Source organism: Myotis yumanensis, unplaced genomic scaffold (genome assembly GCF_028538775.1).
Source record: "Myotis yumanensis isolate MYYU_CA2020_CCGP unplaced genomic scaffold, mMyoYum1.0.hap1 SCAF_12, whole genome shotgun sequence".
Lineage (NCBI taxonomy): Eukaryota > Metazoa > Chordata > Mammalia > Chiroptera > Vespertilionidae > Myotis > Myotis yumanensis.
The window spans coordinates 1,033,834-1,060,706 of NW_027223763.1; the positions used below are offsets into that span (position 1 = coordinate 1,033,834).

Below are 26,873 nucleotides of genomic sequence, written 5' to 3' on the forward strand. Positions count from 1 at the left end.
AAATTATGAATCGCAAGTAAATGAGGTTACATATTCAAAAACCTAAGGAAACCTTTACTACGTTGACATATTTAGCAATATCGTCATCACCAATAAAAGCAGACTTAGAACTGGACGCCATTTCGAAGCTTTGATAGCGCTCCCGGCACTCTAGGGGTTAAGAATGTAAAAGCTCCCTGAAACCAAAGTTTTCTTGGGGGGGCGGTTACTCTCCACTTGCTTCGACTGTTTTATGTGGGACCCAGGAAATCCTGGGGCTGCAGCTCTTCCCCCAAACGGCGTTTGTCTTGACGCTCAGCTGTCTCGTCCTCAGGTGTCAGCAGCCCTTTGTGAACGAGCGCCTTGGTCTTTCCGCTGCTGCCCGTCCTTTGCTTTAACGAGGCCCGACCCACACGCAGGCCGTCACCTGTGCGTCGTTCTCGGCCTGACAGGTGCATGCAACCGAGGAACCCCACCCGGCCAGGGGCCTGCTGCTCGGGCCTCTGGTGGGTCTCGGGTTCCGCCCTGCGTGCTGGTCCTGCTGGTGCCGGCCCTGCAGCCCAGGCCCGCGTCTCTCCTCCCGGCCTGTGGTCTTGTGAACAGCCTCCCGCCGACGCCGCGCGTTGGGTCACCGGTAAAACGCCGGCTCCCCTTGGAGGCACCTGCCCTCGCCGGCTCCGCCCTCACGTTTGCAGCGACTCTGCATAGCACGTGGGGTTGTCGTCTGCGATGTGCGGTCCCTGTTTCATGGTCGGAGTGGGCTTCCCCATTTACTGTGATCAGGGGTGGAGTCGGTCACAGCTAATGCTTTGCTGGAGTTAAGACGAGGCCATCTGCTACTATTTCTTCATGGTGAGCCTTTTGCTTTGGAATGTCTTGTGACTGTAATTTATTCCATGGTTGGCTTTATTATTTGGGTCTTTTTCTAATGTTTTTAGCGGTTGCCCCGAGATTTCCCTTCAGTTGGTGCTGTACCACTTCACGTACCATCTTATGTGGCTGAGCTCTCCCTCCTGTCTTGTCCACGTTTTAGTTTCGTGTGGCTGGAGTCCCACCGCACACGGCTGCCGTTGCTTTAACTCGCCCTCTGGCTTTCAGACGGACGGACACGCAGCCTCTGTCACCTGCAGCTTTGGCCTCGCGATGGTCCCGGCTCCCTCGGGTCATCCCCTCGTGTCCGAAGACCCTGCGTCTGTGTTGATTTTTTCCTGCTCATCGTGGATTCTCCCTTTGGCATGTGTGAAAAGTCCGTATTTTGCCTTCATTTCTGGCAGGTGTTTTCGTGGGGAGCAGTCAGCACCTGCGGCGTTGGCCGGGTGACTCCCGGGCTCCTGGCGACACACGGAGCTGTCTGACCTGGTTCCTGTGCGCGTGGGAGGCCCTGGCCGCCGCCAGGGTCCCTGTCTTTGGCCGAGGGGTGGTGGCGCTGCTCTTCTGGTTTTCTCATGGTGTTGGTCCTCCTGAGAGTTCTGTGAGCTGCTTATTCCTAGAAAATTCTTTCCTGTAGCAGTTTACTTCTCAGCCTGTTCTCTCTCCGGCTCTGGGCTCGGGTGCCGTGTTGGGGTGCGACTTGTCTCACCGCTGCCAGCTGCCCCTCTTTCCTTTGTGTCTGAGGGTTAGCTGATTTCTCTTCCCCGTTTCAGACTCGGTGGCGTCTCCCTCCTTGTGGAGGGTGCGTGTGAGCACGTTTTATTCTGGCGTTTCCCTTTGCATTCCTCCCGCCTGGGCCGATGGTGAGAGACCTGGGCCGTCCGGGTCTTTTTCTGTCGACTCCTGCGTCTGCTGACGGCGGGTCCAAACCCACACTCCCTCCGAGCCAAGCTCCTGAGCCCGGTCCTCAGGGTGGCTGTCTGTGCGTTCATGCTTCCCCTTCCCTCCCCCTCCCCTTCCCCTTCCCCCTCCCCCTCCCCTTCCCCTTCCCCCTCCCCCTCCCCTCCCCCTTCCCTCCCCCTCCCCCTCCCCTTCCCCTTCCCCCTCCCTCTCCCCCTTCCCTTCCCCCTCCCTCTCCCCCTTCACTTCCCTTTTCCCTTCCCCTTCCCCCTCCCTCTCCCCCTTCCCTTCCCCTTCCCCTTCCCCCTCCCTCTCCCCCTTCACTTCCCCCTTCCCCTTCCCTTTCCCCCTTCTCTTCCCCTTCCCTCCCCCTCCCCTTCCCCTTCCCCCTCCCTCTCCCCCTTCACTTCCCCCTTCCCCTTCCCCCTCCCTCTCCCCTTCCCTTTCCCTTCCCCTTCCCCCTCCCCCTCCCCTTCCCCTTCCCCTTCTCCTTCCCCTTCCCTTCCCTTTTCCTTCCCTTGCCCTTCCCCTTTCCTTTCCCTTCCTCTTCCCCTTCCCCTTCCCCTTTCCTTTCATTTCCTTTCCCCTCACCCGAGGATATATTTTCCATTGATTTTTAGAGAGGGAGAGAGGAAGGGAGGGAGGAAAGTGGGGGGCAGAGAGAGCGAGCAAGAGAAACTTCGCTGGTAGAGAGACACGTGGGTGGGTTGCCTTATCACATGCACCCTGACCAGAACCAGGATGAGCCTGCAACCCAGGTACGTGCTCTTGGCCAGAATCGAATCCAGGCCTTGGGTCCGGGGCTGATGCTCTAAGCACTGAGCAGCACCGGCCAGGGCTGACGTGTGCCCTGTGGGACACCGAGACCATCTCCTTCTGGTTTGCTGGTGTGGCCCCTGCTTTGTCTTCTGTGCAGGTCCTCAGCCTGCCTTCATCCTGGTGGTGGGGTCCGGGATGCTGGGGGCGCCTTGGCTGTGGGGCCATGGCGGGTTGTCTCGGGCAGGGACATGCCTGTCCCTCCGTCTGGAGCTTTGCTTCCTCTTGTACATTTTTGACTTGTTGCTCAACTGTCAGAACTGCCTTCTACCCGGAGCACTTCCGTGGAAATCCTCACCTCCCACCGGCCTTCCAGTTCGGGGGCTCGTGTTTGTTCCCGCTTCGGAGCCACCGGGTCTGCTCTCCAGGGCTGGTGCCTGGTCCTCCCGCTCTGCCCGTGTCCGTGCTCCTCTCACCGGGTGTGCCCTGCTCTGCCCGCCTCAGCGTCCCTGGGCAGCCAGCCCTCGGGGGGCCATCGGGTGTGAGGCCCGTGACTCACTGGCTCCCTTTATCCGGATGTGCTTGGTGGGAGGAAGCGGGGCTGGGTCAGCTGATCAGTCTCTGGGCAGCAAGTGAGGTCCTGGTCAGGCCTCAGGTGGCTGCTGCTGATAGGCACCTGGGCTGCACCCCCACCTGTCTGGGCTGCGTCGCAGGCCCGTCGTCCGTAGCTAACTGGTCACCCATCGTCTGCAGCCTGGGTGTGGCCTTGGCTCTGGTGTCCTGACCGCGTGCAGGGTTCAGGGACTCTCTCTGCTCCCTGCTGCTGGCCCCTAACCTCGTGCTCCAGCCGGCCTGCCTGCCTGGTGCGCGTCTTTTTTTTTTACTCAGCCTAGACCCCAACTTGCTCAGGTGTTCTGTTCGATTTTGCCGAGTTAACCAGCGGCTGCTCTGACACCGCGTGGCTACCCGTCACCCGGTTGTCCTCTCTGGGGCACGTGTGTTCTCGACCCCACGCCGGTGCTCGAGGTCCGCCCTGGACTCGCCTCCGCCGAGCCGCCTGGTGGCTCAGTCGCTGACCTGTGTTGTCTGATTGCAGCTGGGCAGGTGCACCAACAGCGTGGTCAAGCACGAGCTGATGCGCCCGTCCAGCAAGGCGCCGCTCCTGGTGCTGTGTGAAGACCACCGGGGCCGGATGGTGAAGCACCAGTGCTGCCCCGGCTGCGGCTACTTCTGCACGGCGGTAAGCGCCCGCTCGCCCGCAGCCAGCGGCCTCGGCCGCACCCGTCTGCTCCCAGTGCAGGGGCGGCAGGCGCGGCCCCGCAGCTTCCGAGTCTGGGGTCATCTGAGGTCTGTGCGTGCGCAGCACGCCCCCATCCTCCTGCCCGTGGCCTCCGCCTCCAGGGGCGACGGGGCCCGTGTGAGTGCACAGCCCCGCCCTGGCAAGGGCCTGCTCTGCTGCTCCTGCCCTCCCCTTCTGTTGCTCCTGGGTCGTCTTCCACAGTCACTTCTCCCACAAACACCGTGCCCTCCGGTGCTCAGCGCCTCCCGCATCCTGCGGGGCGGCTGTGGATGCCACCCTCTGCCTTCCCGTCTGCAACGCGCACTTTGCTTCTGGTGGGGAGGAGGGAAGCCGCTTCTGTGTGTTCCGTGGTCTCCAGCTCGCCCTTTGTGCCACCCGGAGGCCTTGCCCGAGGCCGCTGCATGCCGGGGCTGAGGGGCCTCTGCACCCTCCTCCTGGCGCTCGGCTGACTGTGCTTTCTGGTCCGTCCCCCATGGTCCTTCTTGGGCCGTCGGTGGCCTCGCCCATGTGCGGACGGCAGAGAACCCGGCTGCGGTTTGGGGCTCGGGGTGGGGCCTGGTGAAGGCCACACGCAGGCAGGATTCCAGGGCTTCCCCTTGCTGGCCTCCCTCAGGCTCCGTCACAGTGTCTGCTTTCCTGCATACCAGCCCCCTTTAAAGCACGGCCCTCGCTTTCCCGCCCAGGGCAGCTTCATGGAGTGCCAGCCCGAGAGCAGCATCTCGCACCGCTTCCACAAGGACTGCGCCTCCCGTGTCAGCAACGCCAGCTACTGCCCCCACTGCGGGGAGGACACCGCCAAGGCCCGGGAGGTGACCATCGCCAAGGCCGACACGACCTCCACCGTGACCCTGGCCCCGGGGCAGGAGAAGAGCTCCGCCGGGGAGGGCCGGGCCGACACCACCACAGGCAGGTAGGTGCCATCCAGCCGAGCAGGTGGCACACCTGAGACGTGTCCGTCTGCCATGGTGGTTGGTGCCGCTGCTTGTCCTGGCCTCCCCGCTGACCTCTCTGGCGTCTGACACTACAGACGCGCAGGGATGCACGGCCGTCTCCTCCGGGCTGCTTTCCTAGATTCACTTGGCCTGTTTTTGAGCCAGTATCTCACGGTCCAAATTGATGTGACATCATAGTGTTCTCTGTGGGTAGCATAGTTCTCTGTGGGTAGCTGTGCACGTCGGAAACATCTTTACGTGTGTACATGTCCGTACACATCTATGTGCACCTATACATGTGCGTGCATGTCTATACATGTAGGTATGTTCATAACCCACGTTTTATGTGTATGCACACACCTATGTGTGTACGTATGTATCTGTGTATGTCTACACCTATCCACGTGTGTTCGTGCACTTATGCACATGTGTACCTCTATACATATGTGTGCCTTTATGTCAGTGTACATGTCTGTGCACATGTATATGCACATGTACACACGTGATGTGGAGCATTAGAGTCAGCTGATGCTGTCTCTGCCACAGCTTTATGTTTTGAAGGTCCTAGCTGAACACAGGACAGAAAGAATGTAAAAGACCAGGCTTCGTATTGGGAGCCTATACATTTCTTTCTAAAAGAATCCAGTAGAAGCCCTGGCCGGGCGGCTCAGCTCTAACCTTGTCCCGGACACCAAAAGGTGCAAGGTGATTCCTGGTCAGGGCACCTGTGGGAGGCAACCGGTCAATGTTTCTCTCCCACATTGGTGTTCCTCTCTCCCGCTCTCTCTCAAATCAATGAGAACACACTCTTGGTTGAGGATTAAAAAAACCAGCTGAGAGACGAGGAGTCACTGAGAGAATGAGATGAGATGGAAACATCGGAAATGGGTTGCCGTGTCCCCACCAGCAGGATCCAGCTAGAAAAGTGAGCGCCTTTCGGCCCTGCAGAGCCGTGAAGTGGGGCAGTGGCCCGTAGGCTCGGCCCGGAGCTCGTGCACAAAAGCAGATGTGGGCCGGGAAGGGACCGGGTGCCCGGGAGCGTCCTGTCGCCGGACTTGATGCTGAGCCCGGCTCCCGGGGAGGGCCTCGTCCCCACAAGAGCAGCGCTTAGGGGCCCAGGAAACGCAGTCTGTTTTCATCGGTCTCCGCATGGAGGGAGGTTTTCGGGCTCCCCACAACTCTGCCTCTCACGTGCCCCTCCTCCCTGCAGTGCTGCGGGCCCTCAGCTCTCAGAGGACGACAAGCCGCAGAGCGCGGCTGCCCAGGCGCCCGAGAGCTTCGACCCCGCAGGGCCAGCCGGGCTGGCGAAGTCAGGACCCGGGAAGGAGACCCTGGAAAGTGCGCTCATCGCTCTGGACTCGGAGAAGTAAGGACTGCGCTTTCGGGCTTGCTCGGGGCCGCCCACACCTCCGCGCCCACCTCCCCACCCAGAGCCGCCTACCCCCCCCCTCCCCCCCCCCACACACACACATGCTCCCCAAACCTGTGGTGTCACCTCCAGGCTGTTTGCACGCTGGGCCCTCATGGCCCTGCCACTTCCCGTTCTCACCACTCCCGCTCTTCCCGGGCACCTGCCCGCGGGGCTGCGGAGCTCCCGGGAGGTCACTGGCGGTGGTCGTCCAGCAGGACAGGGCACACCTCCCACCTGTTGCAGGAAGGTTGCGTGTTACCCCCGTCACACTGAGCGCAGTCTCGGCCGTGAGCCATTGACTCCCAGCGAGCTGCTGGCCTGCTGTACTGCCCCTGGGGCCCAGCACCAGCGCCGCTCGGCCCGCGGTCCCTCAGGCCTACCTGCCGGCTCTCAGTGTGCAGCCCCCCTTCCTGCCCTGCAGGGGCCGCAGTGTCCCTGACCAGTAGACACGGGGCTTCTAGAGCGAATGTTGTCCATCATCAGGAGTGAGGGCGCCGGGCCCCGGGGGAAAGGGATTGGTCCGGAGCGTGCGGGCAGGGAGCCGCGGTGTCACGGCTGAGGTCAGCTGCGCCTCCCTCGGTCCGGTGCGAACGTGGCCAGCGTCCTCTAGGGCTCACACCGCTTAGGCCATGGGGTCACCCTCAGCTTCGTGACCCTTGCTCAGGGCCGGGCCCTGGGCCTTGCTGCCTCGGGGAGTTAAACGCTGGAGAGACTGCCCTGAGGGCCGGGTGCACGGCCACTTGAGTCAGGCCTCGTCAGCGCCCGGCCTCAGCGGCCGAGGTGCGCTCTGTGCCCGACGATCCTGTCCTCCCCGTGCACAGGACCCAGGAGCCCTGTCCTGCTGTGGGTGGAGAAGGCAGTGGCTTGTGTTTTGTTTGTGGTGTGCAGTGCCTCGAGCCTGGGGGTTTTGGGGCCCTTGACCTGGAGGAGTCGACAGGCAGACGTCATGTGTGGCGGCAGGTGGGCCGGTGCTGACAGCGTCCTGTGCTCTCCCCACAGACCCAAGAAGCTTCGCTTCCACCCCAAACAGCTGTACTTCTCCGCCAGGCAAGGGGAGCTGCAGAAGGTGCTGCTCATGCTGGGTGAGTGCCCGGCACTCCGCGGCCCCGCCTCCCCCGCTGCTCCCCTGCCCTGGCCTGCCCCCCCTGCTCCTTCCCCCACATTCCCTGGCCCACCAGCCCCGCTGGCCCCAGGCCTCAGGGAGCAAACACCAGTCACTCCTTCCTCACGAGGGTGGAGCAGTTGACGCTGCTCACACGCACTTGTCCATCGGAGTGGGGGTCCTCTCTAGGAATCTCTCGTTTTATTTATTTTTTAAAAATATATTTTATTGATTTTTTACAGAGAGGAAGGGAGAGGGATAGAGAGTTAGAAACATCGATGAGAGAGAAACATCGATCAGCTGCCTCCTGCACACCCCCTACTGGGGATGTGCCCACAACCAAGGCACATGCCCTTGACCAGAATCGAACCTGGGACCCTTCAGTCCGCAGGCCGACGCTCTATCCACTGAGCCAAACCGGTCAGGGCAGGAATCTCTCATTTTAACAAGGAATTGAATGCCTGGTTACTAAAGTAAGAAGACATGCAGGCTTAGTCAGCCAGGTGAGCTGGCTGTAGTGTTGGGCGGTGCGGGTGCGACAGGGACCCCCACCTTGAATGTGGAGCCGCCCTGCACCTGCGTCTGTAGGGGTGCCCTGTGGGGTGGACGTTGAGGTCCCCGCCTCCTCACGGCTGCATTCTGAGCTCCCAGCTCTAGGCCTGCTTTCTCTGGGCTGAAAAGGTGATTAGCACTCCCTTCATTTCACAGTAAATCAGGAGAGAAATTTAACAGTTTGCTCTAAAAGTTGTATTGAGCCTGGCCGGGTGGCTGGGTGGAGCATCAACCTGTGAACCAGGAGGTCACAGCTCTATTCCCAGTTGGGGCACATGCCCGAGCGGCGGGCTCGATCCCCAGTGTGGGGCGTGCAGGAGGCAGCCAATCCGTGATTCTCTCTCATCATTGATGTTTCTATCTCTCTTTCTCCTTCCCACTCCCTTCCTCTCTGAAATCAATAAAAATATATATAGAAATAAAAGTTGTTTGAACGTTCACCTGTGGCAGTTACTGGGGCCCAGGGTAGACAAGGGCAAAAGGGAGAGGATTTGTATCGACAGGTGGCTTCCGACAGCCTCCCCTCTGGTGACGCAGAGACTCTGACCGAGCCGGTCTCCACCAGACCCAGGTGCTGCCGCCCCCCCACCCCCCACTCCCCCCCAGCGGCGGCCCAGTCAGCAGTGCAGGTGCCTAAAGACGGCCTGTTGCCAGGAATTCATGTCGGCTCCAAAATAAGCAGCCACACCTGTTTGTTCACAGTTGACGGAATTGACCCCAACTTCAAGATGGAGCACCAGGGCAAGCGGTCCCCCCTGCACGCGGCGGCGGAGGCCGGCCACGTGGACATCTGCCACATGCTGATCCAGGTGCGTGTGGGCTGCCCCCCGTCCCTGAACTGCAGGCTGCTCCGCCGCCCCTGGTGCTGGGTTCGGTCGAGATATTTACTGACTCGTGTGTGGAGGGGTCAGGCCCCGTCGGGCTCACCCTTCCCTTCCTGGTCCTCCCTGGGGTGTGTCGCCCACTGTTTCAATCAGCGTGTGTGGCGGTGAGGCCATGTAAACGCCCAGCATTAGCATTGCCGGCGTCTCCGAGGGCTGAGGCGTCTGTACCTGCTAATTCCCTCCTGACTGCAGACTGTGACGCCGACCCGCACCGTCACTCGGGACCTGCCCCCTGACCAGCCTGGGCCTGCTTCCTGGAGCCCACTTGTTGCTTCTGACCCTTTCTGTGCTTCCTGTTCTCTGCCCGGGCTTCAGGGAACCCCTGTAACCCACCGGGCCAGGGGCTCCCGTGTCTGCCCCCGGAGCTCCGCAGATTCCTGGCCTAGTGTCTGCTGGTCTCCGGCGGTCCCCAGCCCTGCCCCATAGCTCCTTGGTTTACGCCAACGCTCCGGTCCCAGGGTTTCTGCGGGCCCCTCTCCCCTTCCCGGTCTGCAGCCAGGCCTCATCCCGCCTCCCTCCGCTCCTGCAGGGGTGCTGTCGGTCTGCGTCCTGGCTCCGAGCCTCTCTCTGGAGCCGCAGTCCGTCCTTGTCCTCTGACCACATCACTGACGGTCACTTTGAATTTTATGCATCTGTTTTGTTCTTTTTTATCTGGAGGTTTTCCTCAAATGCCTGTTGGTTGCTCATTATAGTTCAAGGAAAGTGCCAAATGCTGCTGGTGGGTTCTCAGGGGCCTCGTCACTGTCCAAGATCCGCGGGTTCCGCTGTTCCGTTGGGCCCCAACATTGCTGTCACCAGTGCATGCTCTGTGGGAGCCGCGAGGCGCTGACAGGGCAGGACTCGCCTGCTCTCCTTCCCTCCCGTGTGCCTCTCGCACGGCTGTAGCCAGGCCGCGTTCTCCGGGGGTGCCCTGGGCACCTCTTCTTCTCCCTGGCCCGCAGAGGCGGCAGGTACGAGCACTGAGCAGGATCCGGCTCCCTGAACCTGGAGCCACCTTAAAGGAGACACACCTGTGGGCTGGCTGCCCGGCCCCCCCGAGCTCCTCGGCCTCCCCAGCCCTGTCGCGGGCGAAGAGCCTCTGTTTGGACATGGCTGCGTGGGCAGCATGTGGCGGGCTGTTAGCTCCGTCTCGCAGTCTCTGTGTAGAGGAGCCTTGAGTCTGGTAAAGGCTGTAGTTCCTGCCACTCAGTTTGTCTCTAATCCTTCAGTTGTAGTTGGAGCCCCGCCCGGCCCCTCCGAGGGCACTCGGCCTGGTGGTGAGTGTGATGGCGCTCAGGGCTGTGCTGCTGTATTTCCTTCTCCTCGAATCAGGCAGCTTTCCTGGGTTCCCGAGGAGAGAGGTGGGCAGGTTTAGTCCTGTTTTGCTGGGAGCTCCAGGGTGCTGTTTTTGGAGGTTCAGCTTTTGTGTGTGCGGTGATCTCCCCTGGGTCGGCTCTGGCCTTGTGCGCCCCCTCAGCCCCGAGGCAGCTCTGAGAAGGAACACCCAGGTCCCTGCCTGACGGGCAGGCGCCTGCTCCGTCCCAGCATCGCAGCCTGTGGAGGCGTGTGGTTTTGTCCGGCCCCTGCTGCGTGCGTGCTGTCACGTGTGGCTGTTTGGATACAGGGCACAACACTGAGCGAAGGAAGGTGCACTCCTGGGGCTCGGGGCTTGGCTGGGTGGCTGTGCGGGTGAGAGCATTGGGCCGCAGCCTTGGGCCAGCACTGGGGACACCCTGGCTGCGCCCTGTCCTGGACCACGGGCAGCCACCGCAGCGGCCTTGGCCACGGCTCCGTCTGTGTCCACGGCTCTGCCTGCTCCGTTCCAGCTGCGTTGGGCGTCATGCTGTCTGGGATTTCCATGCTCTGCTTCAGCTCTGAGCGCGCGTGCGCGAGCCTGAGCTTTTCTCAGAGGCGAGGTGTTTTCCATCGTCGCAGGCTCGAGCCAGGGAGCAGCCGAGGGCTGTGCGCTCTGGCACAGGTGTCTTCACCTCATACACTTGGGCAGGGAGCACTTGGGGGACACAGGGGGCCGGGCCTGCTCAGCGTCTGGTGCTGTCCCCATGGGCGTCTGTCCTGGCGGCTCTGTTCCTCTGGGTGACGGAGCCCGGCAGTCGGGCACCTGCTGGCCTCTCTCTCCTGTGTCTCCTTCTCAGAGTGTTTGGCTTCTCTGGTGGTGACCGCTCTCCGCTGGGCTGTCCTGGAGTCAGTCGTGGGTTGCTGGTGTCCCTAGGAGGCCTCGGTGCTGTGTGTGGAGCCGGTCGCTGGCCTGCTCTGCTTTCGGGCGAACACCCCGAGAGCTGGTTTTTTGGTCCATCCAAACCACTCCTCAAACCTGGACCCAGAGTCTCGGGGAAGGCCTGGCCTCTGACCCCCGACCTTCAGGCCATGCCCCCTCGAGCTCAGCTCCGGGTCATCAGCCCACTCTGCCCTCCCAGACTCCCAGACTCAGGCCCTGTGCAGAGGGCCCCCCCACGTGCAGCTCCCGCCTTCGGCCGGCCTGTGTCCTCACTGGGAATTTGGGCGCAAGGAGGAGTGCTGCCTATACAGGCGGCCAGTTTGCAGACAGTGCTGGCTTGGACCTGCAGAGGGCGCCCCCCTGTGCAGCCCAGGCCTCACGAGCTGCGTAGCCACGCGCCTGCTTATGGCACGTCCGCCTATCGCATCGTGTGTCAAGTTCATCATTCAAATCAGCTGCTGTGGGGTTGTGGGCCGACTGGGCCCTCGGACGGGCCGCCCTCCTTGGCTTTGAGCTTCTGTGTTTTGGAAATCGACCTTGTGCCCGTGCCCGTGTCTTACCTGTTGCGCCGGCCTCTGACCTCTGACCTGGGAAAGGAGCGCGGCTCTGTCAGAGTCTCGGTTTCCATGTGAGCCGTTCCAGGTCCGTTTTGCGTTTTAATGGCTGAAAGTAAAAACTAGCCCTCTCAGCCTGTCCCGTGGTAAATATTTATTTTAGAAATGAAGCATTAGCTGTGTCCACCGGTCTAAGAGGTGTGCTGCTTCCTCCCCCTGTGGGGCTTCAGCTGCCACGCCCGTCGCCTCTCGCTCGTGACCAGCTCGGTCGGGGCCGTCCGCGTGTTTCTCAGGTTCACACTCTTTCAGAAAAACTAGCAATCGCTGCACAATACACAGAAGGTTCTGTGTATTTTGGCGAGCATTCCAGAGAACGGGCTGGGCGACACTGGGCAGGTGTCCTGCGGTCATGCAGGTCACATCAGCACCTCCTGCGGCCTCTTGGGGGCCCCTCTGCACCCCTTTGCGGTTTTAGGGGCTGTCGCCTTCCTCCTCATTTCTGAAGGTGCTGCCCTGGCTGCGCTGTGACGTTTCTGTCCAGTTCATTTAGACGTGAACGCTCCTCGTGAGCCAGAGCTGTGATGGCGACAGCTAGGTCTTCGCGTTCGATGGGGAAGTGCGACCAGGCTGCGCAGTGGAAGGACGAGCGCAGCCGGAAGCGTGCGAGGCGCCCCGTCCTCCCCGGGGGCGGCCGCAGGAGCCGCTTCCCACTCGCCACTGTCCCTCCCCCCAGGCGGGAGCCAACATCGACACCTGCTCGGAGGACCAGAGGACCCCGCTGATGGAGGCGGCCGAGAACAACCACCTGGACGCAGTGAAATACCTCATCAAGGCCGGGGCCCTCGTGGACCCCAAGGTGCGTGCGCCGCCCAGAGCCCAGCAGGGCCGGCTCCCTGCGGAGCGTCTCGGGAGCCGGAGCCTCGGCCTCCCCCCGGGCCCCTGCGTCTGCAGCACCCAGAGCGGCTGTCAGGGCTGCGTGCAGGGCGGGGAGCTGCCTTCTACCTGCTGCAGTGAGCGGGGGGAGACAAAGAAAAGGGTCCAAGCTGGGAAGGAAGACGCAGATCGATGCTACAGAGACCTGGTCTCGCCTGTAGAAAGCCCGCGAGTCCAGGAACGAGCGGTTAGAACAATGCGTGTGTGCAGGGCCGTCGCCTGATACAAAGTCAGTGCAGAGCCCTGGCCGGGCTCAGTGGTTAGAGCATCGACCCTGGAACTGAAGGGTCTCGGGTTCGATTCCCGGTCAAGGGCACGTAGCTGGGTTGCAGGTTCGGTCCTCAACCCTTGTTGGAACACGTGCAGGAGGCGACCCATCGGTGTGTCTCCCACCCTCCCTCCCCGGCCCCCCCCACTCCCTCCCCAGCCCCCCCACTCCCTCCCCAGCCCCCCCACTCTCTAAAAAGCAATGAGAACGATTCCCGGGTGAAGAACGACAGCCACAGAGCAGAGTCAGTGCAGACACAGGCAGGGGTGTTTCTTTGCACTTGTTGCTGGACCATCCAGAAAGGAAGTTCAGGAAGCAGTTCCGTGTACAACAGCGGCCAGAGCACGCCACGCTTAGAACACTTCACCACGGAGGCGGGAGACTCGCCGAGAGCTGTCAGTGTCGTCGGGAGCTGGTCGGGCTGTGGGCAGGGCTGGGGTCCCGGCCTGTGACCTCGAGCAAGGCCCCACCCCCGCCAGGTTTCCCATTCCTAGCGCCTCCGCCCCCACGGCAGGCGGCCTGCACGTCCAGGAGTCTGGACCCCTGGCCTTTGTGTTGCAGGATGCAGAGGGCTCCACCTGCTTGCACCTGGCTGCCAAGAAAGGCCACTACGAGGTGGTTCAGTACCTGCTTTCAAATGGGCAGATGGATGTCAACTGCCAGGTGAGCCACCCCCTCCCGCCCCTCGCCCCTCCCCCGCTGCGCCCCGGGTCTCCATGTACAGTTCTCGCCGACGCTCTTGCTTCATGCTCAGTGTCCGGGGCCACTGGACCAGAGGGAGGAGCAGACACCGTCCCTGCCGTGGCCGCCTCCAGCCGACCCTGGCCTGGGCGGGCTGGTCAGCAGCAGGGCTGTTCTTTTCTCCTGTGACTTGGTCGCGTGCACGGGCATGTTCGGGGGTTTTCGGGTCAGTCGGGGCCAGTCCTGGCTCTGTCCTGCCCTCGCCAAGACTCCTGGAGCAGCGCCCTGCACGACGGGCGGCCTGCAGGCCGAGAGATCGCCCTCTGTGCCAGCGCTGGAATTTCGTTCTTTTGAAATTAGGATGATGGTGGCTGGACGCCCATGATCTGGGCCACTGAGTACAAGCACGTGGACTTGGTGAAGCTGCTGCTGTCCAAGGGCTCGGACATCAACATCCGGGACAACGTGAGTGTCACCGCAGGGGCGGGGGCGGCCCGGCTGGGAGGCCGCTCTCGAGTCAGCCCAGTTCTGTGGTGATTATTTGTGTCAGCCAATTGCTGGGACCAGAGAGCCCTGGGCGTCGCCCGCACCTGGGCAGGTAGAGGTGCCGCCTTGGAGGGACAGAGGAGGGGTTGGCCGTGCTGTGGGGCAGGGCTGATGGAAGATACTGGGCTGATGGTCAGTGTGTAGGGCAGGTGTGCCTGCCCAGGGAGCGTGGCCGCGGTCTGAGCCCCCGCAGCGCCCTGCTCATGTGCTGGTGGAGTCGGGTGACAGCAGGCGGCGCTGAGTAACGTCCAGGACTTCAGGGACCCAGGGCCAGCGGGTGGTGGGCAGCGGAGGCCTGGCTGTGGTCCGGGCAGATGGGCGCTGTGGCTCTGTCCGCCTTCACAGGTGCCTGTTGTGCTCTTCCTTTTCTAAAGCTCACCGAGCTGAGAGTGGTGCGTGCACTTGGAGCGAGATGGGGCGCATTGTCTGAGGGCCCCAGTGTCGTGGAGAACACTTGGCTCCCGTCTGGGCTTGGGTGTTGGATCTCGGCCCCGGTGGGACAGGCAGGAACTAGGATGGGCAGGGGCCGGGGACCCACATGGCGGCCCCACCCCGGGGCCTGGGCGCCCAGCCTCCTGCATGCAGTTCCCGAGGGGCCAGGCTCACGTCGCCGGCCAGTGGAGCAGAGAGCGGTTCAGGGGCAGCAAAGAGTTTGTGCCTGAGCGGCAGCCGCCCTGTGGGCTGAGCTGTGATGGCCGCCACCTGGGGTTCCTGTGGGCTCAGGGCTGTCGAGTCCTAAGAGACTGCTGGGTCCTCACAGGACCTGTTCGCACAGCACAGAGGTCCCTGGTTTCCTTCCACGTCCAGCTGTTTCACAGAGGCTTTGTGAAGCACCATTTTCACGAACCACACGGCCTGTCTCTTGGGTCTTACACCGCGTCCCCCGCCTGTGACTGTTAGGCCTGTGCCCCCCCCCCCCCCCCGCCCCCCCTGCGGCTCAGACCAGGTCCCTGCAGGCGCTGTGCTGTGTCCTGGGTCATTTTGATATGAGAACAGCCCTTGGGGACCCATTCCCTCTCCGACCACGCCCTGCCCCCTCATGCCCCGCCCCCTGCCCCGCCCCTGCAGGAGGAGAACATCTGCCTGCACTGGGCAGCCTTCTCTGGCTGCGTGGACATTGCCGAGATCCTGCTGGCCGCCAGGTGCGACCTGCACGCCGTGAACATCCACGGCGACTCGCCGCTGCACATCGCTGCCCGGGAGGACCGCTACGCCTGCGTCGTGTGAGTGCCTGGGTGTCCCAGGTCGGAGGTCGCTGTGAAAAAGCCCCGAGTGCGAGGTTGCCCGAGGCCGAGGGGACAGCCTGTGGGAAGCCCTGTGGGGGCAGTGTCCCCTGGTGCTGGCCACTTGGAGTCCTTGGCTGCCCGAGGCCTTTGTCCCCCAGCGCTTACTCTGGGCGCGACCCCATTCTCAGCAGCAGGACCCGCCTGACCCGTGACCCCGGTGACCTGTCTGCCCGGGCGTGAGGGAGCCCCTGCAGGGCTCGCACCCTCGTGGGACGTGGCAGCAGCTCCGCACCATGGGCGTGTTGGTGGGAGGCCCTGGGCAGGGGAGCTCACGGCATCCTGTGCCGCCCACGCCTGGTTCTGACCCAGGTCAGGCCTGGGGTCGCCGCCAGGTACGCGGCATGGGGCCTGCTTATGCCGTCACGGCGGCCCTTCCCAGCGGTGAGAGAGCACTGAGCGGAGACGCCCAGGAAACCCGACACCCTCCCAGCGCCTCCCACTCGCGCTCTGCGGGAGGGGAGCGTGGGAGAGGCGTGGGCTGCTCTGGGGAGTCCCCAGTCCTCCCAGCACCAGTCCACCAGCTCGTAAATGTCACTGCCAGCGGTGTGTTCTTAGTATTTCTACCGATTTAGTCGTTTCACACGTCTCGTCTTCCTGTCTCTTGAACGCAGATCTGAATGTCTTGTTGGCCCCCGTTTTTCCTTTTAGCCTCTTTCTCTCCCGGGATTCAGACGTCAACCTGAAGAACAAGGAGGGGGAGACGCCCCTGCAGTGCGCCAGCCTCCACTCACAGGTGTGGGACGCCCTGCAGATGAGCAAGGCGCTGCGGGACTCGGCCCCGGACAGGCCCGTCCCCGTGGAGAAGACGGTGAGCAGGTGAGGCGTGTCCCGAGGCCAGGGCCGTCCTGTCCAGTGTCGTGGCGATGGGCGCAGGGTCTGTGAGGAGAGCTGCTCTCGGCGGCGGCCGTCTGTCCTCCTCAGTCCCACCTGGGCCGCACCTGTCACAGCAAAAGTCACGCCCCTTCCCTGGCAGAGACATCGCTCGCGGCTACGAGCGCATCCCCATCCCCTGTGTCAACGCCGTGGACGGCGAGCCCAGCCCCAGCAACTACAAGTACGTGTCCCAGAGCTGCGTGACGTCCCCCATGAACATCGACAGGAACATCACCCACCTGCAGGTCAGCCGTCCTGGGCCAGGGCCCTCGGCGGGGTGGCCGGGCGGCGGGGGTTTCCCAGAGGACCCTGTTCGGGGCTGCCTCCACCGAGAGCTGAGCAGACACAGGTCCCAGAAAATGCACCCACGCCCCGTGCTGGGTCCGGCCCCCAAAGCAGAGCCTAGCGTCCCCCGTGAGTGCTGGTTCCAGGCCCCGCGGGACCAGACGGGCCGTGCAGCGAGCTAAGGTCCCGCCTCCGCCCTGTGCCCACAGCCTGTGCCCTGCAGGCGGAAGCCAGGCGTGTGCCTCAGGCAGGGCTCGTGCTCCGGCCTGGCCTTTCCCACGGAGTGTCTCCAGGGCAGCCGTACCTCCTCCCCCCCCCCACAGAGCCCATGCCCAGCCCCTTCCCCAGCCTCGGCGACTGGGCATTCTGCCCGCCCTTCTTTCCAAGAGCCCGCACTCCCTTGGTGCCTTGAGAACCAAGCCGCGAGGTCATGCCCTCCCCTCCGTGGGCGTGGCTTGCAGAAACTCCTGGCAGACCGAGCTGCCTGCACGGTGGGGGCTGTGGGCGGGAGGGAGCGCCGAGCGTGACCCTGTCGCCCACCCCCCAGTACTGCGTCTGCATCGACGACTGCTCCTCCAGCAACTGCATGTGCGGCCAGCTCAGCATGCGCTGCTGGTACGACAAGGTGAGCACCGGGCGGGCGGCAGCCCTGCTGTCAGCCTCCCTCCCTCCCTCCAGGGCTGTTCCAAGCAGCTCAGGGGCAGGGGGCAGGGGGGCCGGGGTGGAGAGCCCGGGAAGGGGGGGGGGGGGGCAGCAGGTGGGAGGCCAGGCCCTGGGGACGAGCCAGCATCCTTCCTCCGTGCGTGGTGGTGCCTGGAGGTGGGGGCGACCACGGGCGGCCCAGGTTCCCACCCCCTGCTCCCAGGGCTCGTTTGACCAGAGCCCTCCGTTGGCCAGTGCTCTGTGTGTAGAAGAGTGTTGCGTCCGTGTTGGCTGGTCCTGACTGCGTGTCTGTCCCCAGGATGGCCGCCTGCTGCCTGAGTTCAACATGGCGGAGCCGCCCCTGCTGTTCGAGTGCAACCACGCCTGCGCCTGCTGGCGGAACTGCCGCAACCGCGTCGTGCAGAACGGCCTCCGGTGAGTGCGCTGCACCTGCCCTCCGGCCGCACCGCAGCTGCCCTGGCGGCGTGAGACCGCTGGCGAGTCCCAGGCGTCCTGTGTTGTGGGCACTTTGTACAGGGTGTGTTTGGGGCCCGTGCGTGTCTGAGCCCTGTCCTCCGTCAGGGCCCACATGGGCGTACGTAACAAGGCTTGCTTCCTCTCGGCTCAGACTGGCTCTGAGGCCGAGAGGACCAGACTGTCTTGGTCAGAAGAGCCCAAAGCAGCGCACAGGCCTGGTCCCGAACGGCCTCGCCTGCAGCTCCCACGGCTGCTGGGCGGAGTGTCTCTTAGCACCAGGCCCCTGTTGCTGGCTCAGACTCCCTGGGGGCAAGGCCTCCCCAGTCGCTCAGGGCTCACGGTCCCGGGTGTGGCCAGCCCCGGCCCCTGGCCAGGCTGGGGTCCTTTCCCCCGTGTCCTCTGGCTGCCCAGAGCCAGGCCCTGGGTTCTGGTCATAACCCCCCCTTGAGTGCCGAGGGGTGATCGGATGTCCCTCTGGGTCGGGAGGGAGTTACGGGCAGGCTGAGTGCGAATTCCCAGCGTGTGGCTCCTCATTGTTGGCGACCTCAGAGCACTGTGCCCGCCCCCGCTCCCGTCCCCCTCGTGTGGCAGGGAGTCTCATCCGGGTGAGGACAGACGTCCCCCCCAGGGGTGGCTCTCAGAGCCTGGGAGTGTCCCCCACACCTGACCTGGTCACAGCTGGGGCTCGGGCAGCGCTAGCCCCTCTGGTCCTCGTTGCGACCAGGGGTCTGGCCCGGGCTGTCCCCGTGGCACAGGTGACGGTCCTGAGGCACAGAGGCCGCGTCACCGGGAGTCACTGCCCTGCCCGTCACGCTGTGAAACGTTTCTGAAGGTGACGCCTGTCTGGCCGGGAGCGGGGCCCTGGCCGCGGCCGTGAGCACAGACCCTGTTTTGCAGGGCGAGGCTGCAGCTCTACCGCACCCAGAACATGGGCTGGGGCGTGCGGACCCTGCAGGACATCCCCGTGGGCACCTTCGTCTGCGAGTGAGTGAGGGCACGTCTGGGCGTGCCGTGTGGGGTCAGGCCCGGGGGCGCCCGCTGGCCGACCTGCCGTTCCAGAGGGGCTGCCCCAGCACCAGACCCCCATTGCCTCCCCCCCTTCCTGCCTCGGGAGGCTGTGCCGTTCACATGGGGTGGCTTCCGGGGGCTTCTGGCTCCCTCCCTCCTCAGTAGAGGGTTTCGTGCCCCATCTCCTGCCACAGTGAAAGCCTGGCTCCGTGGCCACAGTCTCCCCGGCTGTGGCGGCGGCGGGTGACGCGCTGTCCGTCCCGCAGGTACGTGGGCGAGCTCATCTCTGACTCGGAGGCCGACGTGCGGGAGGAAGATTCTTACCTCTTCGACCTTGACAACAAGGTACTGCGTCCCGAGGGCTGGCACAGAGCTCAGTGTGAACGCGCAGTGTGGCCTCCTGTGCTCAGGGCTGAGGGACCCCGACCCGGGGAGGGGGTGAGCCTTGCCCCTGGACCCCAGCCTGTCATCCCCGGGGATAGCCCGCACCTGCACAGCCACCGGGACAGTGACCTGCAGAGCAGTCATGAGCCGCGTGCGAGGGGTGAGGGCCGTGGGAATGGGTGCGAGTCCCCGTTCCTTCCTGGGACCGTGGAGAGGAGCTGGCCTGCCTGGCGTCCAGCCTGGTGCCAGGTCCCAGATGCTGCCGAGGCCACCGCACCCCCATCTTGGTTCTCGTGTGGCCCCTCCTTTGTAAGGAGCCTGTTGGCTGCAGCGCTCAGGCAGGACTGGGAAAGTGGGGTCCTCTGCTCAGGGCCCATCAGTCAGGGCCAAGCGCAGGAGCCTGCCCCCCGACCCTCCCGGCCGTGCTGGGGAGATGCGCCGCCCCAGCGAGACGGGCTCCGGGCACCCAGGACCGCCGGGCGCTGTGACCGTGTGGGCCTGGGGAGCGCGGTGGCTGCGGAAGGTCTCTCCTGAGAACGCCCTGCTTCGTCCAGCTGCCACGGCAGCGCTTCGTCTTCAGCGGTCCTTGCGTTTCCAGACACTTGGTGACACCAGTGCTTGTCCTCCCTCAGTGGCCTGCTTGCCCCCTGGCGCCCCTCCAGTGGACAGGGTCCTCCCTCCTCTGAGGGACAGGGTCCTCCCTCGATGGACAGGGTCCTCCCTCGATGGACAGGGTCCTCCCTCTGAGGGACAGGGTCCTCCCTTGAGGGACAGGGTCCTCCCTCTGAGGGACAGGGTCCTCCTCGCCACAGCGTCCTCGTGCCGTCTGCTCCCAGGGTGAGGCGCTGCCCAGAGGCGGCCCTCACCTCACGCTCACGCCCTGCATCTGCCGGTGGCCGTTCGCTGGTTCCTCCCCTGGTGATGGCTTCTGGACTCAGTGCCAGTGGCTGGGAAGGCTGCCCTCCCCGTGGCTCCGTGGTGTGTCCGTGCGTCCGCTGTCCATGCACTAGCTCCCGGCGTCCTGGGCTCTTGCCGGGTCTCACACTCCCCTAGGGGTGGGGGCAGCGTGGGCCCTACAGACCAGGTCAGGTCACCAAGGGCGACCTCTTCTCTTTCCTGAACTTGTCTCAGTCTTCACCCCCAGCTGTTTTAGGGATTTCTGTGGTGTGGTTTTTTGTTTTTGTTTTTTTTTATTTTTTTTATTTTATTGATTTTTTACAGAGAGGAAGGGAGAGGGATAGAGAGTTAGAAACATTGATGAGAAACATCCATCAGCTGCTTCCTGCACACCCCCCACTGGGGATGTGCCCGAAACCAAGGTACATGCCCTTGACCGGAATCGAACCTGGGACCCTTCAGTCCACAGTTTGACGCTCTATCCACTGAGCCAAACCGGCTAGGGCTGTGGTGTGGTTTTGGATATCTTTTGTTGGGTTTCTTTCCTTTTTCTTTTTAAATATATTTTTATTGATTTCAGAAAGGAAAGGAGAGAGAGAGAGAAACATCAATGATGAGAATCATTGACTGGCTGCCTCCTGCACGCCCCCCCCACTGGGGATCGAGCCCACAACCCAATATGCCCTGACGGGGAATTGAACCCAGGACCCTTCAGTTCACAGGCCAACAGTCTATCCACTGAGCCACACCAGCCAGGGTTCTTTTCTTTTTAGAGAGAGAGGGAGAGAAACATCGATTGGCTGCTCCTGTGCACCCCCTACTAGGGATCGAGCCCGCAACCTGGGCATGTGCTCTGCCCAGGAATCGAACCAGCATCCTTTGGTGCAGGCGACCACGGCTGATCCCAGTGGGCACGGGCTGGGCTGGGTTTTTTATTCAGTAAGGTTTTGGCATTTAAGTGACTGGTTTTAGTTTTGAGAAATGCGCGTGCTGGTCTGTCGCCGCCACAAGCGAGATGGTGGGACATGCCCACCTCCGGCCCCTCAGCCAGGGCTGCTCGGTCTGGGGGTGAGCTTTCCCTGCGGGAGTTCTGTGGCGTCAGAGCCGCCCCGCTGTCTGCGAGGCTCGGTCACCCCCCGGCCGGGAGGGACCGCGGTGCACCCGCTTCCCGCTGGACTTGCAGCCGCGTCTGTGGGTGTGAGAGCTCCTTTCTCAGGCGCCTCCTGGGAGGGCTGCACCGGTGCTGCGTTCGCAGGCTGTTGGTAGGCTCAGGCCTCCTGCCCCTTCCCTCCGCCTGTGGGTCCTGCGTGCGCACACGTCACACGTGTCAGCCTCTGCCCGGCCTCGGCCTCCTTGTCGGCCGAGAATAGAAAGTGGTTTCTTGTCTCGCCTTCTGTCTGCTGCGGGGCCGTGGGAGGCTCTCCTTCCCCAGGAGCCGGCAGTGGGTGCGTGGCTCGAGCTGACTCGGGCTTGTGGGGTTGAGGTGCCTCGAGCTTCTCGTGGGTCTGGGTCTGGCCCGTTTGCTGAGCCTCACATCTGTGCCCCTCTTCTCCTGTCCGCCGTCGATTTGGGTGAATCTCGGAACCCGGTGGGGGTCGGTCTGCAGACCCTGTTTCTCTTTGGAACCGTCTCCGTCTCTGTGCTTCTGTCCTGGTTCCCAGTGTCAGCAGCGCGACCACGGCGGGCACGGGTTTGGGGTCAGATCTGCCTTCAGCGCAGGAGCCTCAGGAAGGCGGCCCTGTCCTTGCTCTGGCTCTGTCCGCACGTGCTCTGGGCTCAGGGTCTAAGATTCTCCCGGAAGCGAGTTGCAGACCAGGCCGCTGGCTGGGTGGGCAGGGACGCCGCCTCTGTCCAGGCTTCTCCCTCCGTGTGCCTCGGTGTGCTCTCTGCTCCGGTCCCAGTGACGCCGAGCTCTGCAGAGCCTGCCGGCAGCCCCTGGGGTGGGTGCAGGCTCAGCTCCCACACACTGGATCTTCCCAGGGAGAGTGCTGGCCCAGGGCCGTGTGGTTAGGCCAGACCCTCTCGCCTGCCTTCCTCAGTCCGCTCCTGTCCCTTCTCGTGGGCGGAATGTGGGGACGGTTCGGGGACCTCCATCCTGTCCGTCCTGCGGGGTAGCGGAGGTCATGGGATTCCTGCTTCTCGGTCGGTCGTCACCACCGCTCTGAGGACTGCGGCCTGCAGCTTCCCTCCCTCTGCCCTCTGCCCTCTGCCCTCTGCCCCGTCCACCTGCCCTCTGCCCTCTGCCCCGTCCACCTGCCCTCTGCCCCGTCCACCTGCCCTCTGCCCTCTGCCCCGTCCACCTGCCCGGCTGCCCCATGTCTCCAGCCCTCCCTCCTGGCGTCACCAAGTGTGAGAAGCCATGGCCCGTGGTCTCCGCCCGCCTGGCCCCCCAGCCCCCACGCTGACAGAATCAGAGCTGGAGGGAGAGTCTGGGGTGGCGGGTGCTCTCCCCCTGATGGAGCTCCAGATGGTGCGGCTCCACTGGGCTCCTCAGTCCCAGGCCTGGCGCGGGGGGGGGGGGGGGGGCATGGGAGTGTCCCAGCAGCCCTGGGCCTCGCTGCCTCTCCACCTGGCTGGTGCCCCACGCCCGCTCTCGCCCGCAGGACGGAGAGCTGTACTGCATCGACGCGCGCTTCTATGGGAACGTGAGCCGCTTCATCAACCACCATTGCGAGCCCAACCTGGTGCCCGTGCGGGTGTTCATGTCGCACCAGGACCTGCGGTTCCCCAGGATTGCCTTCTTCAGCACCCGGCTCATCGAGGCCGGCGAGCAGCTGGGGTAGGGCACGGGCTCCGTTCCCTGACGTGGACGCGGAGACGGCTGTGCCCGGGCTCCTGCCTCAGCCTCGCTCTCCTCTCTCCCCAGGTTTGACTACGGGCAGCGCTTCTGGGACATCAAAGGCAAGCTGTTCAGCTGCCGCTGCGGGTCCCCCAAGTGCCGGCACTCCAGCGCGGCCCTGGCCCAGCGGCAGGCCAGCGCCCGGGAGGCTGCGGAGGACGGCCTGCCCGACACCAGCTCCTGCAGCGCCGGCTCCCGATGAGGCTCCGGTGGCTCTGGTCACGCTGCAACGGAGGGAGAGAGGGCGCCCTGGCGCCCAGGGCCTCCAGGCTGACGGCTGCGCTGGAGCCGCGCTGTGCTGGGCGCTGGGGTCCCTGGCAGAGCCTTGCTCCCTGGCGGTTGGTCGTTTCCACGATCCTCCTTTCCCCTCCTCCCCAAGGCCCCTCCCACCCGTGGTCTGGTGGGCAGCGTCCTGCTGGTCCAGACTCCTCTGCGGGCACCTGCCGCCGCCACCTCCTCACCCAGCTGCTCCGTTAGACCCACCCCTCAAGGTCCTGGCCGCGCAGACACTGCACAGGCCCGTCCCACCCGTCTGCGAGGTCGGGCGAGCGCCGTGGACTTTGGAGAAGGTGTTCGCTTTTTAAAGAAACTGCCCGGTCCGTGCGTGCCCGGCCCTGTGTGCGAGCTGCCACGCCGCCCCTCCGGGCTCGGTGGTTCCGGCCCCACCACAGACCCGCCGCCACCCTTGTGTGGGTTGTTCAGCCACATGCTCTGATGACGGATAAACTGATTAATTTTCTACCATCACTGAACATTAGGACAACAAACAACACAACAGACAACGGTGCTGATCCTGGTGTGGTTCCCACTCACCATGTGAAAAATATCAACTGTACAAAGAACAAAGTGATTTTAGAATAAAATGCAGGAAACTTTTTAAAGCGTTAGCCTTGTAGTGAATAAACTCGCCGCCGCCTTCTGTGTGGTGGCCTGCAGGTCACCCTTTTCGTTGGCATATACTTTTTTAAAAACTGTAACTAGTGCAGTAACCGTGGGGTTTTTGTGCGACTCTAAAACATTCATACGCAGTCATGTTTATTTTTTTCTGTTAAATGTTTTTGACAGTTTTAAGAGCAGTCTTTTGGCTCAGACCATTTCTTGTTCTGTTTTCAATGAAATCAATAAAAGAAAAACTTTAAAGGAGGTTTTCATTACGAGACCCTGTTCCAGCTGGTTTCTCGGCACCTGCGCTTCCGCTGGCGCACGTGTCGGCGTGCGTGCGTGTGCACGTGTTAGCGTGTGCACATGTGCACGTGTCGGCGTGTGCGTGCACGTGTCGGCGTGTGTGTGCGTGTGCGTGTGCACGTTGGCGGGGTGGCAGGTCCAGCACAGGCGCCGAGGGGAAACGAGAAACGTGGGAACGGCAAACCGCACAGAAACACGGATGCGATGGCAGTGGCAGGTAAGTCCGCAGATTGGAATCCGATCTGTGCGCGAACGTGATGCGGCTGCAGGAGCCTCCTGCCTGCCGGGCGGCCACCCTGTTCAGGGTCCACGCCTCTGCCCCGTGTCCCCGTGTCCATGTTTTCCCAGGCGGGGCTGGCCTCCACCAGGGAGCCTGCGAGCTCAGCAGGAAGTGGCTGAGCTCACATTTGGTCAGACTTAGCCGGTGTGGCTGTCGCCCACGCTGTCCTGACGGCGAGGAGCCCGCGCAGGGCCCCCCTGGGCCCTCGGTCACGTCACCCCAGGCGGGCGGCCCAGGGTGCGGGAGCGGCCACGGCCGAGTGTGCAGGTGTGACAGGTCCGACAGGTGATGTCCTCGTTCAGTTGAGACCTTTGGGGTGTTGGGTGGCCTGTCGGGTGAAGGGACCCCCAAATAGGGGTCACGTCAGATTCCGAGCATTTTGAACAAGTCCCCGGGGCTTCCGTGTGTGACCTGGCCCGGAGGCGGTGGCCACACCTGAGGCTGCCGTGGACAATCCTAACCTGACGTGTGGGCAGAGTCCTCAGGGGTCTCTGCTCCAGCAGGGCACCTGCCCCTGGGGCACAGGACAGGAGACCCCCCTGACAGGCCTCCCACCGGCAGCCATCCAGACGTGCCCAGAATGCGGGCGGAGCCCAGGGTTGCCATTTCTGTGCCGGTCACACCGTTCAGCCCGAGTGCACGCGGAGTCCACTTGCCCGGATGGTGCCGTGCGTGCGGGAAGGGGCTGCGTGGCCCGCGCTGCGTGTTGGGGGGCTGCTCTGGTCGCGGAGAAGTTGGGGGAGCGGCCGTGATGGGCCAGGCAGAATGGAGAGACGAAGGGACCAGGGCGAGTGTGGAGCCGCGCTGATTGGACAGGGCACAGCCCCAACTGGCGTGCAGGCTGAGCAGAGGGAGCGCACAGACCTCGCTTCCCACCACGGCTTCCTCTCTGGTGGCGGAATCGGTCCAGCCCTGGATGTCGGGGCTCTGTGTGGGACGCAGATGCTACTCTGAGATCGGGCAGTGACCTGAGTTGTCCAGGTACCGGGACGGCCTGTGGCACCCGGGAGGGACCTGCGGCCTGCAGTGCTGGTGCTGATGACCAAGCGAGGCGGCCGGAGGGGCAGGCGGTCGGAGCCCTGAGGACCCGCGGAAGGGCAGTGCCAGTCACGTGTTCTCTGCTCCGACCGCTCGGCGGCCGGACGGAACAGGACTGGGAGCAGAGGAGGCTGGCATGCTGATGCAGAGAGGGATGGGGGTGAATATCTTTAACATAATTTACATTTTTTATTAAAGATTTTTTTTTACTGAGGTGAAATTCACGTAACAAATTCACCATTTTAACCATTTTACAATGCACAGCACTCCCAGAGTTCGCAGTCATCACCAGCATCTCATTTCAAAAACCTCATCCCTCGGGAAATGCAGAGGGACCCTTTAGGGCGACCGTGACGTGGAGGAAAGGAGCCTCGGCGCTGTTGGCGGGGACGCAGACGGCGCAGCCCCCGTGGGAGGCTACGGAGGGGCCTCAAAAAGGGGCAACTACCCGGCCGGAGCGGCTCCCTGGCTGAGCGTCGACCTAGGAACCAGGAGGTCACAGTTCGATTCCCGGTCAGGGCACAGGCCCGGGTTGTGGGCTCGATCCCCAGTGGGGGGCGTGCAGGAAGCAGCCGATCAGTGATTCTCTCTCATCATTGATGTTTCTCTCTCCCTCTCCCTTCCTCTCTGAAGTCAATAAAAATACATTTTTTAAAAATTACACAACCTTATGTGGCCATCTCCGAGGTGCTCTGTGGAGACGCTGAGCGATGGATGGACAGGTAGCACACGACAGCCTCCCTTGAAATTGTTATTGAATGAGCCCAGCTGGCGTGGCTCAGCGTGGACCCAGGAACCAGGATCCCCAGTCAGGGCATCTGCCCGGGTTGTGGGCTCGATCCCCAGAAGGGGGCGTGCAAGAGGCAGCCCAGTGATGTTCCTCCGTCATTGATGTTTCTCTCCCTCTCCTTTCCCCCCTCTCTCTCTCTCTCAAAAGAAAAAACACACACACACACAAAAACAATAAAAACGTATTTTAAAAAATTATCATTGAACGAATGGTGGAAGGACAGGCTCTCCGAGTGGAGCTCTGAGGCTGAAGCGGTGGCGCTGGTGGGAAGGTCTAGGACGTGACAGGGTGAGGGACCAGGCCGGGTTGTGCATCCGACCAGCGAGACCGGAGTTGAAAGCATCGTCTGGATGTCGAAGACGCCGAAAGGATGGCTGGCTGGGCCTGCCCGCAGTCCTCCCGGAAGAGGCCGGGGGGAGAGTGACGTGTGGGAAGGAACGCGGGGACCAGGAGCCTGCGCCCCCCCCCCCGCCCCCGGGGGCTGGAGCATTATGCGCCCGGCGATGCCTCCGGGGGAAGGACGGGTCCAACGGGCAGCTCAGCATGGCCGTCGAGGACTCTGGGCCCCGCCCAGCTCCCCGGCCACAGCTGCCCAGGTCAGCATCTGGCCAGCGCCCAGCCCCGGCGCAAGGCCGGACGCACGGAGGGCGCACGCTCACCGCGCCGGCCCAGGCTTGGGGCGCAGCCAGGGAGGACCCGGGGGCCGAGGCGCAGCCCCGAGGGCAGGCGGCGGGACCCCGCGGCGGGGACAGGGCGGGGGCGGCCGGCTGGGGGCCGGCGGAATAAGGGCGGGCGGAGCGGCGTGGATTGGCCGGGCTCCGCCACGTGATCGGCCCCTTATAGGGCGTGGTGCGGGCGGCGGAGTCGGGTGCGGCGGCTGCCGGGCCGGGCGAGGTCCGGTGCTGGTCCGGAGGCTCCGTGACTGCTCCGCTCCGAGCGCCTGGCGCGCCCCGCGGTTTCCCTGCTGGGGCCGCCGGGCGGGGGATGCGCGCGGCTCCCGGGAGCC

At 63.4% G+C, this 26,873-nt stretch overlaps 1 protein-coding gene across 4 annotated transcripts in view; it reads left to right on the forward strand.

Moving 5' to 3' along the window:
* Positions 1–23,725, forward strand: part of EHMT1 (euchromatic histone lysine methyltransferase 1) — a 77,322-nt gene extending 53,597 nt beyond the window's left edge. For all 4 annotated transcript variants that reach the window (XM_070430280.1, XM_070430283.1, XM_070430282.1 and 1 more), the window contains 17 exons: positions 3,602–3,745; positions 4,489–4,715; positions 5,948–6,103; positions 7,148–7,230; positions 8,505–8,611; positions 12,189–12,311; positions 13,218–13,319; positions 13,698–13,802; positions 14,952–15,106; positions 15,818–15,985; positions 16,143–16,287; positions 16,875–16,952; positions 17,289–17,404; positions 18,344–18,430; positions 18,721–18,799; positions 22,339–22,514; positions 22,602–23,725. In XM_070430280.1, the coding sequence (XP_070286381.1) occupies positions 3,602–3,745; positions 4,489–4,715; positions 5,948–6,103; positions 7,148–7,230; positions 8,505–8,611; positions 12,189–12,311; positions 13,218–13,319; positions 13,698–13,802; positions 14,952–15,106; positions 15,818–15,985; positions 16,143–16,287; positions 16,875–16,952; positions 17,289–17,404; positions 18,344–18,430; positions 18,721–18,799; positions 22,339–22,514; positions 22,602–22,776 (2,226 nt within the window). In that variant the 3' untranslated portion in view covers positions 22,777–23,725. The remainder of the gene's footprint in view (positions 1–3,601; positions 3,746–4,488; positions 4,716–5,947; positions 6,104–7,147; positions 7,231–8,504; positions 8,612–12,188; positions 12,312–13,217; positions 13,320–13,697; positions 13,803–14,951; positions 15,107–15,817; positions 15,986–16,142; positions 16,288–16,874; positions 16,953–17,288; positions 17,405–18,343; positions 18,431–18,720; positions 18,800–22,338; positions 22,515–22,601) is intronic.
* Positions 23,726–26,873: the final 3,148 nt, after the last annotated feature.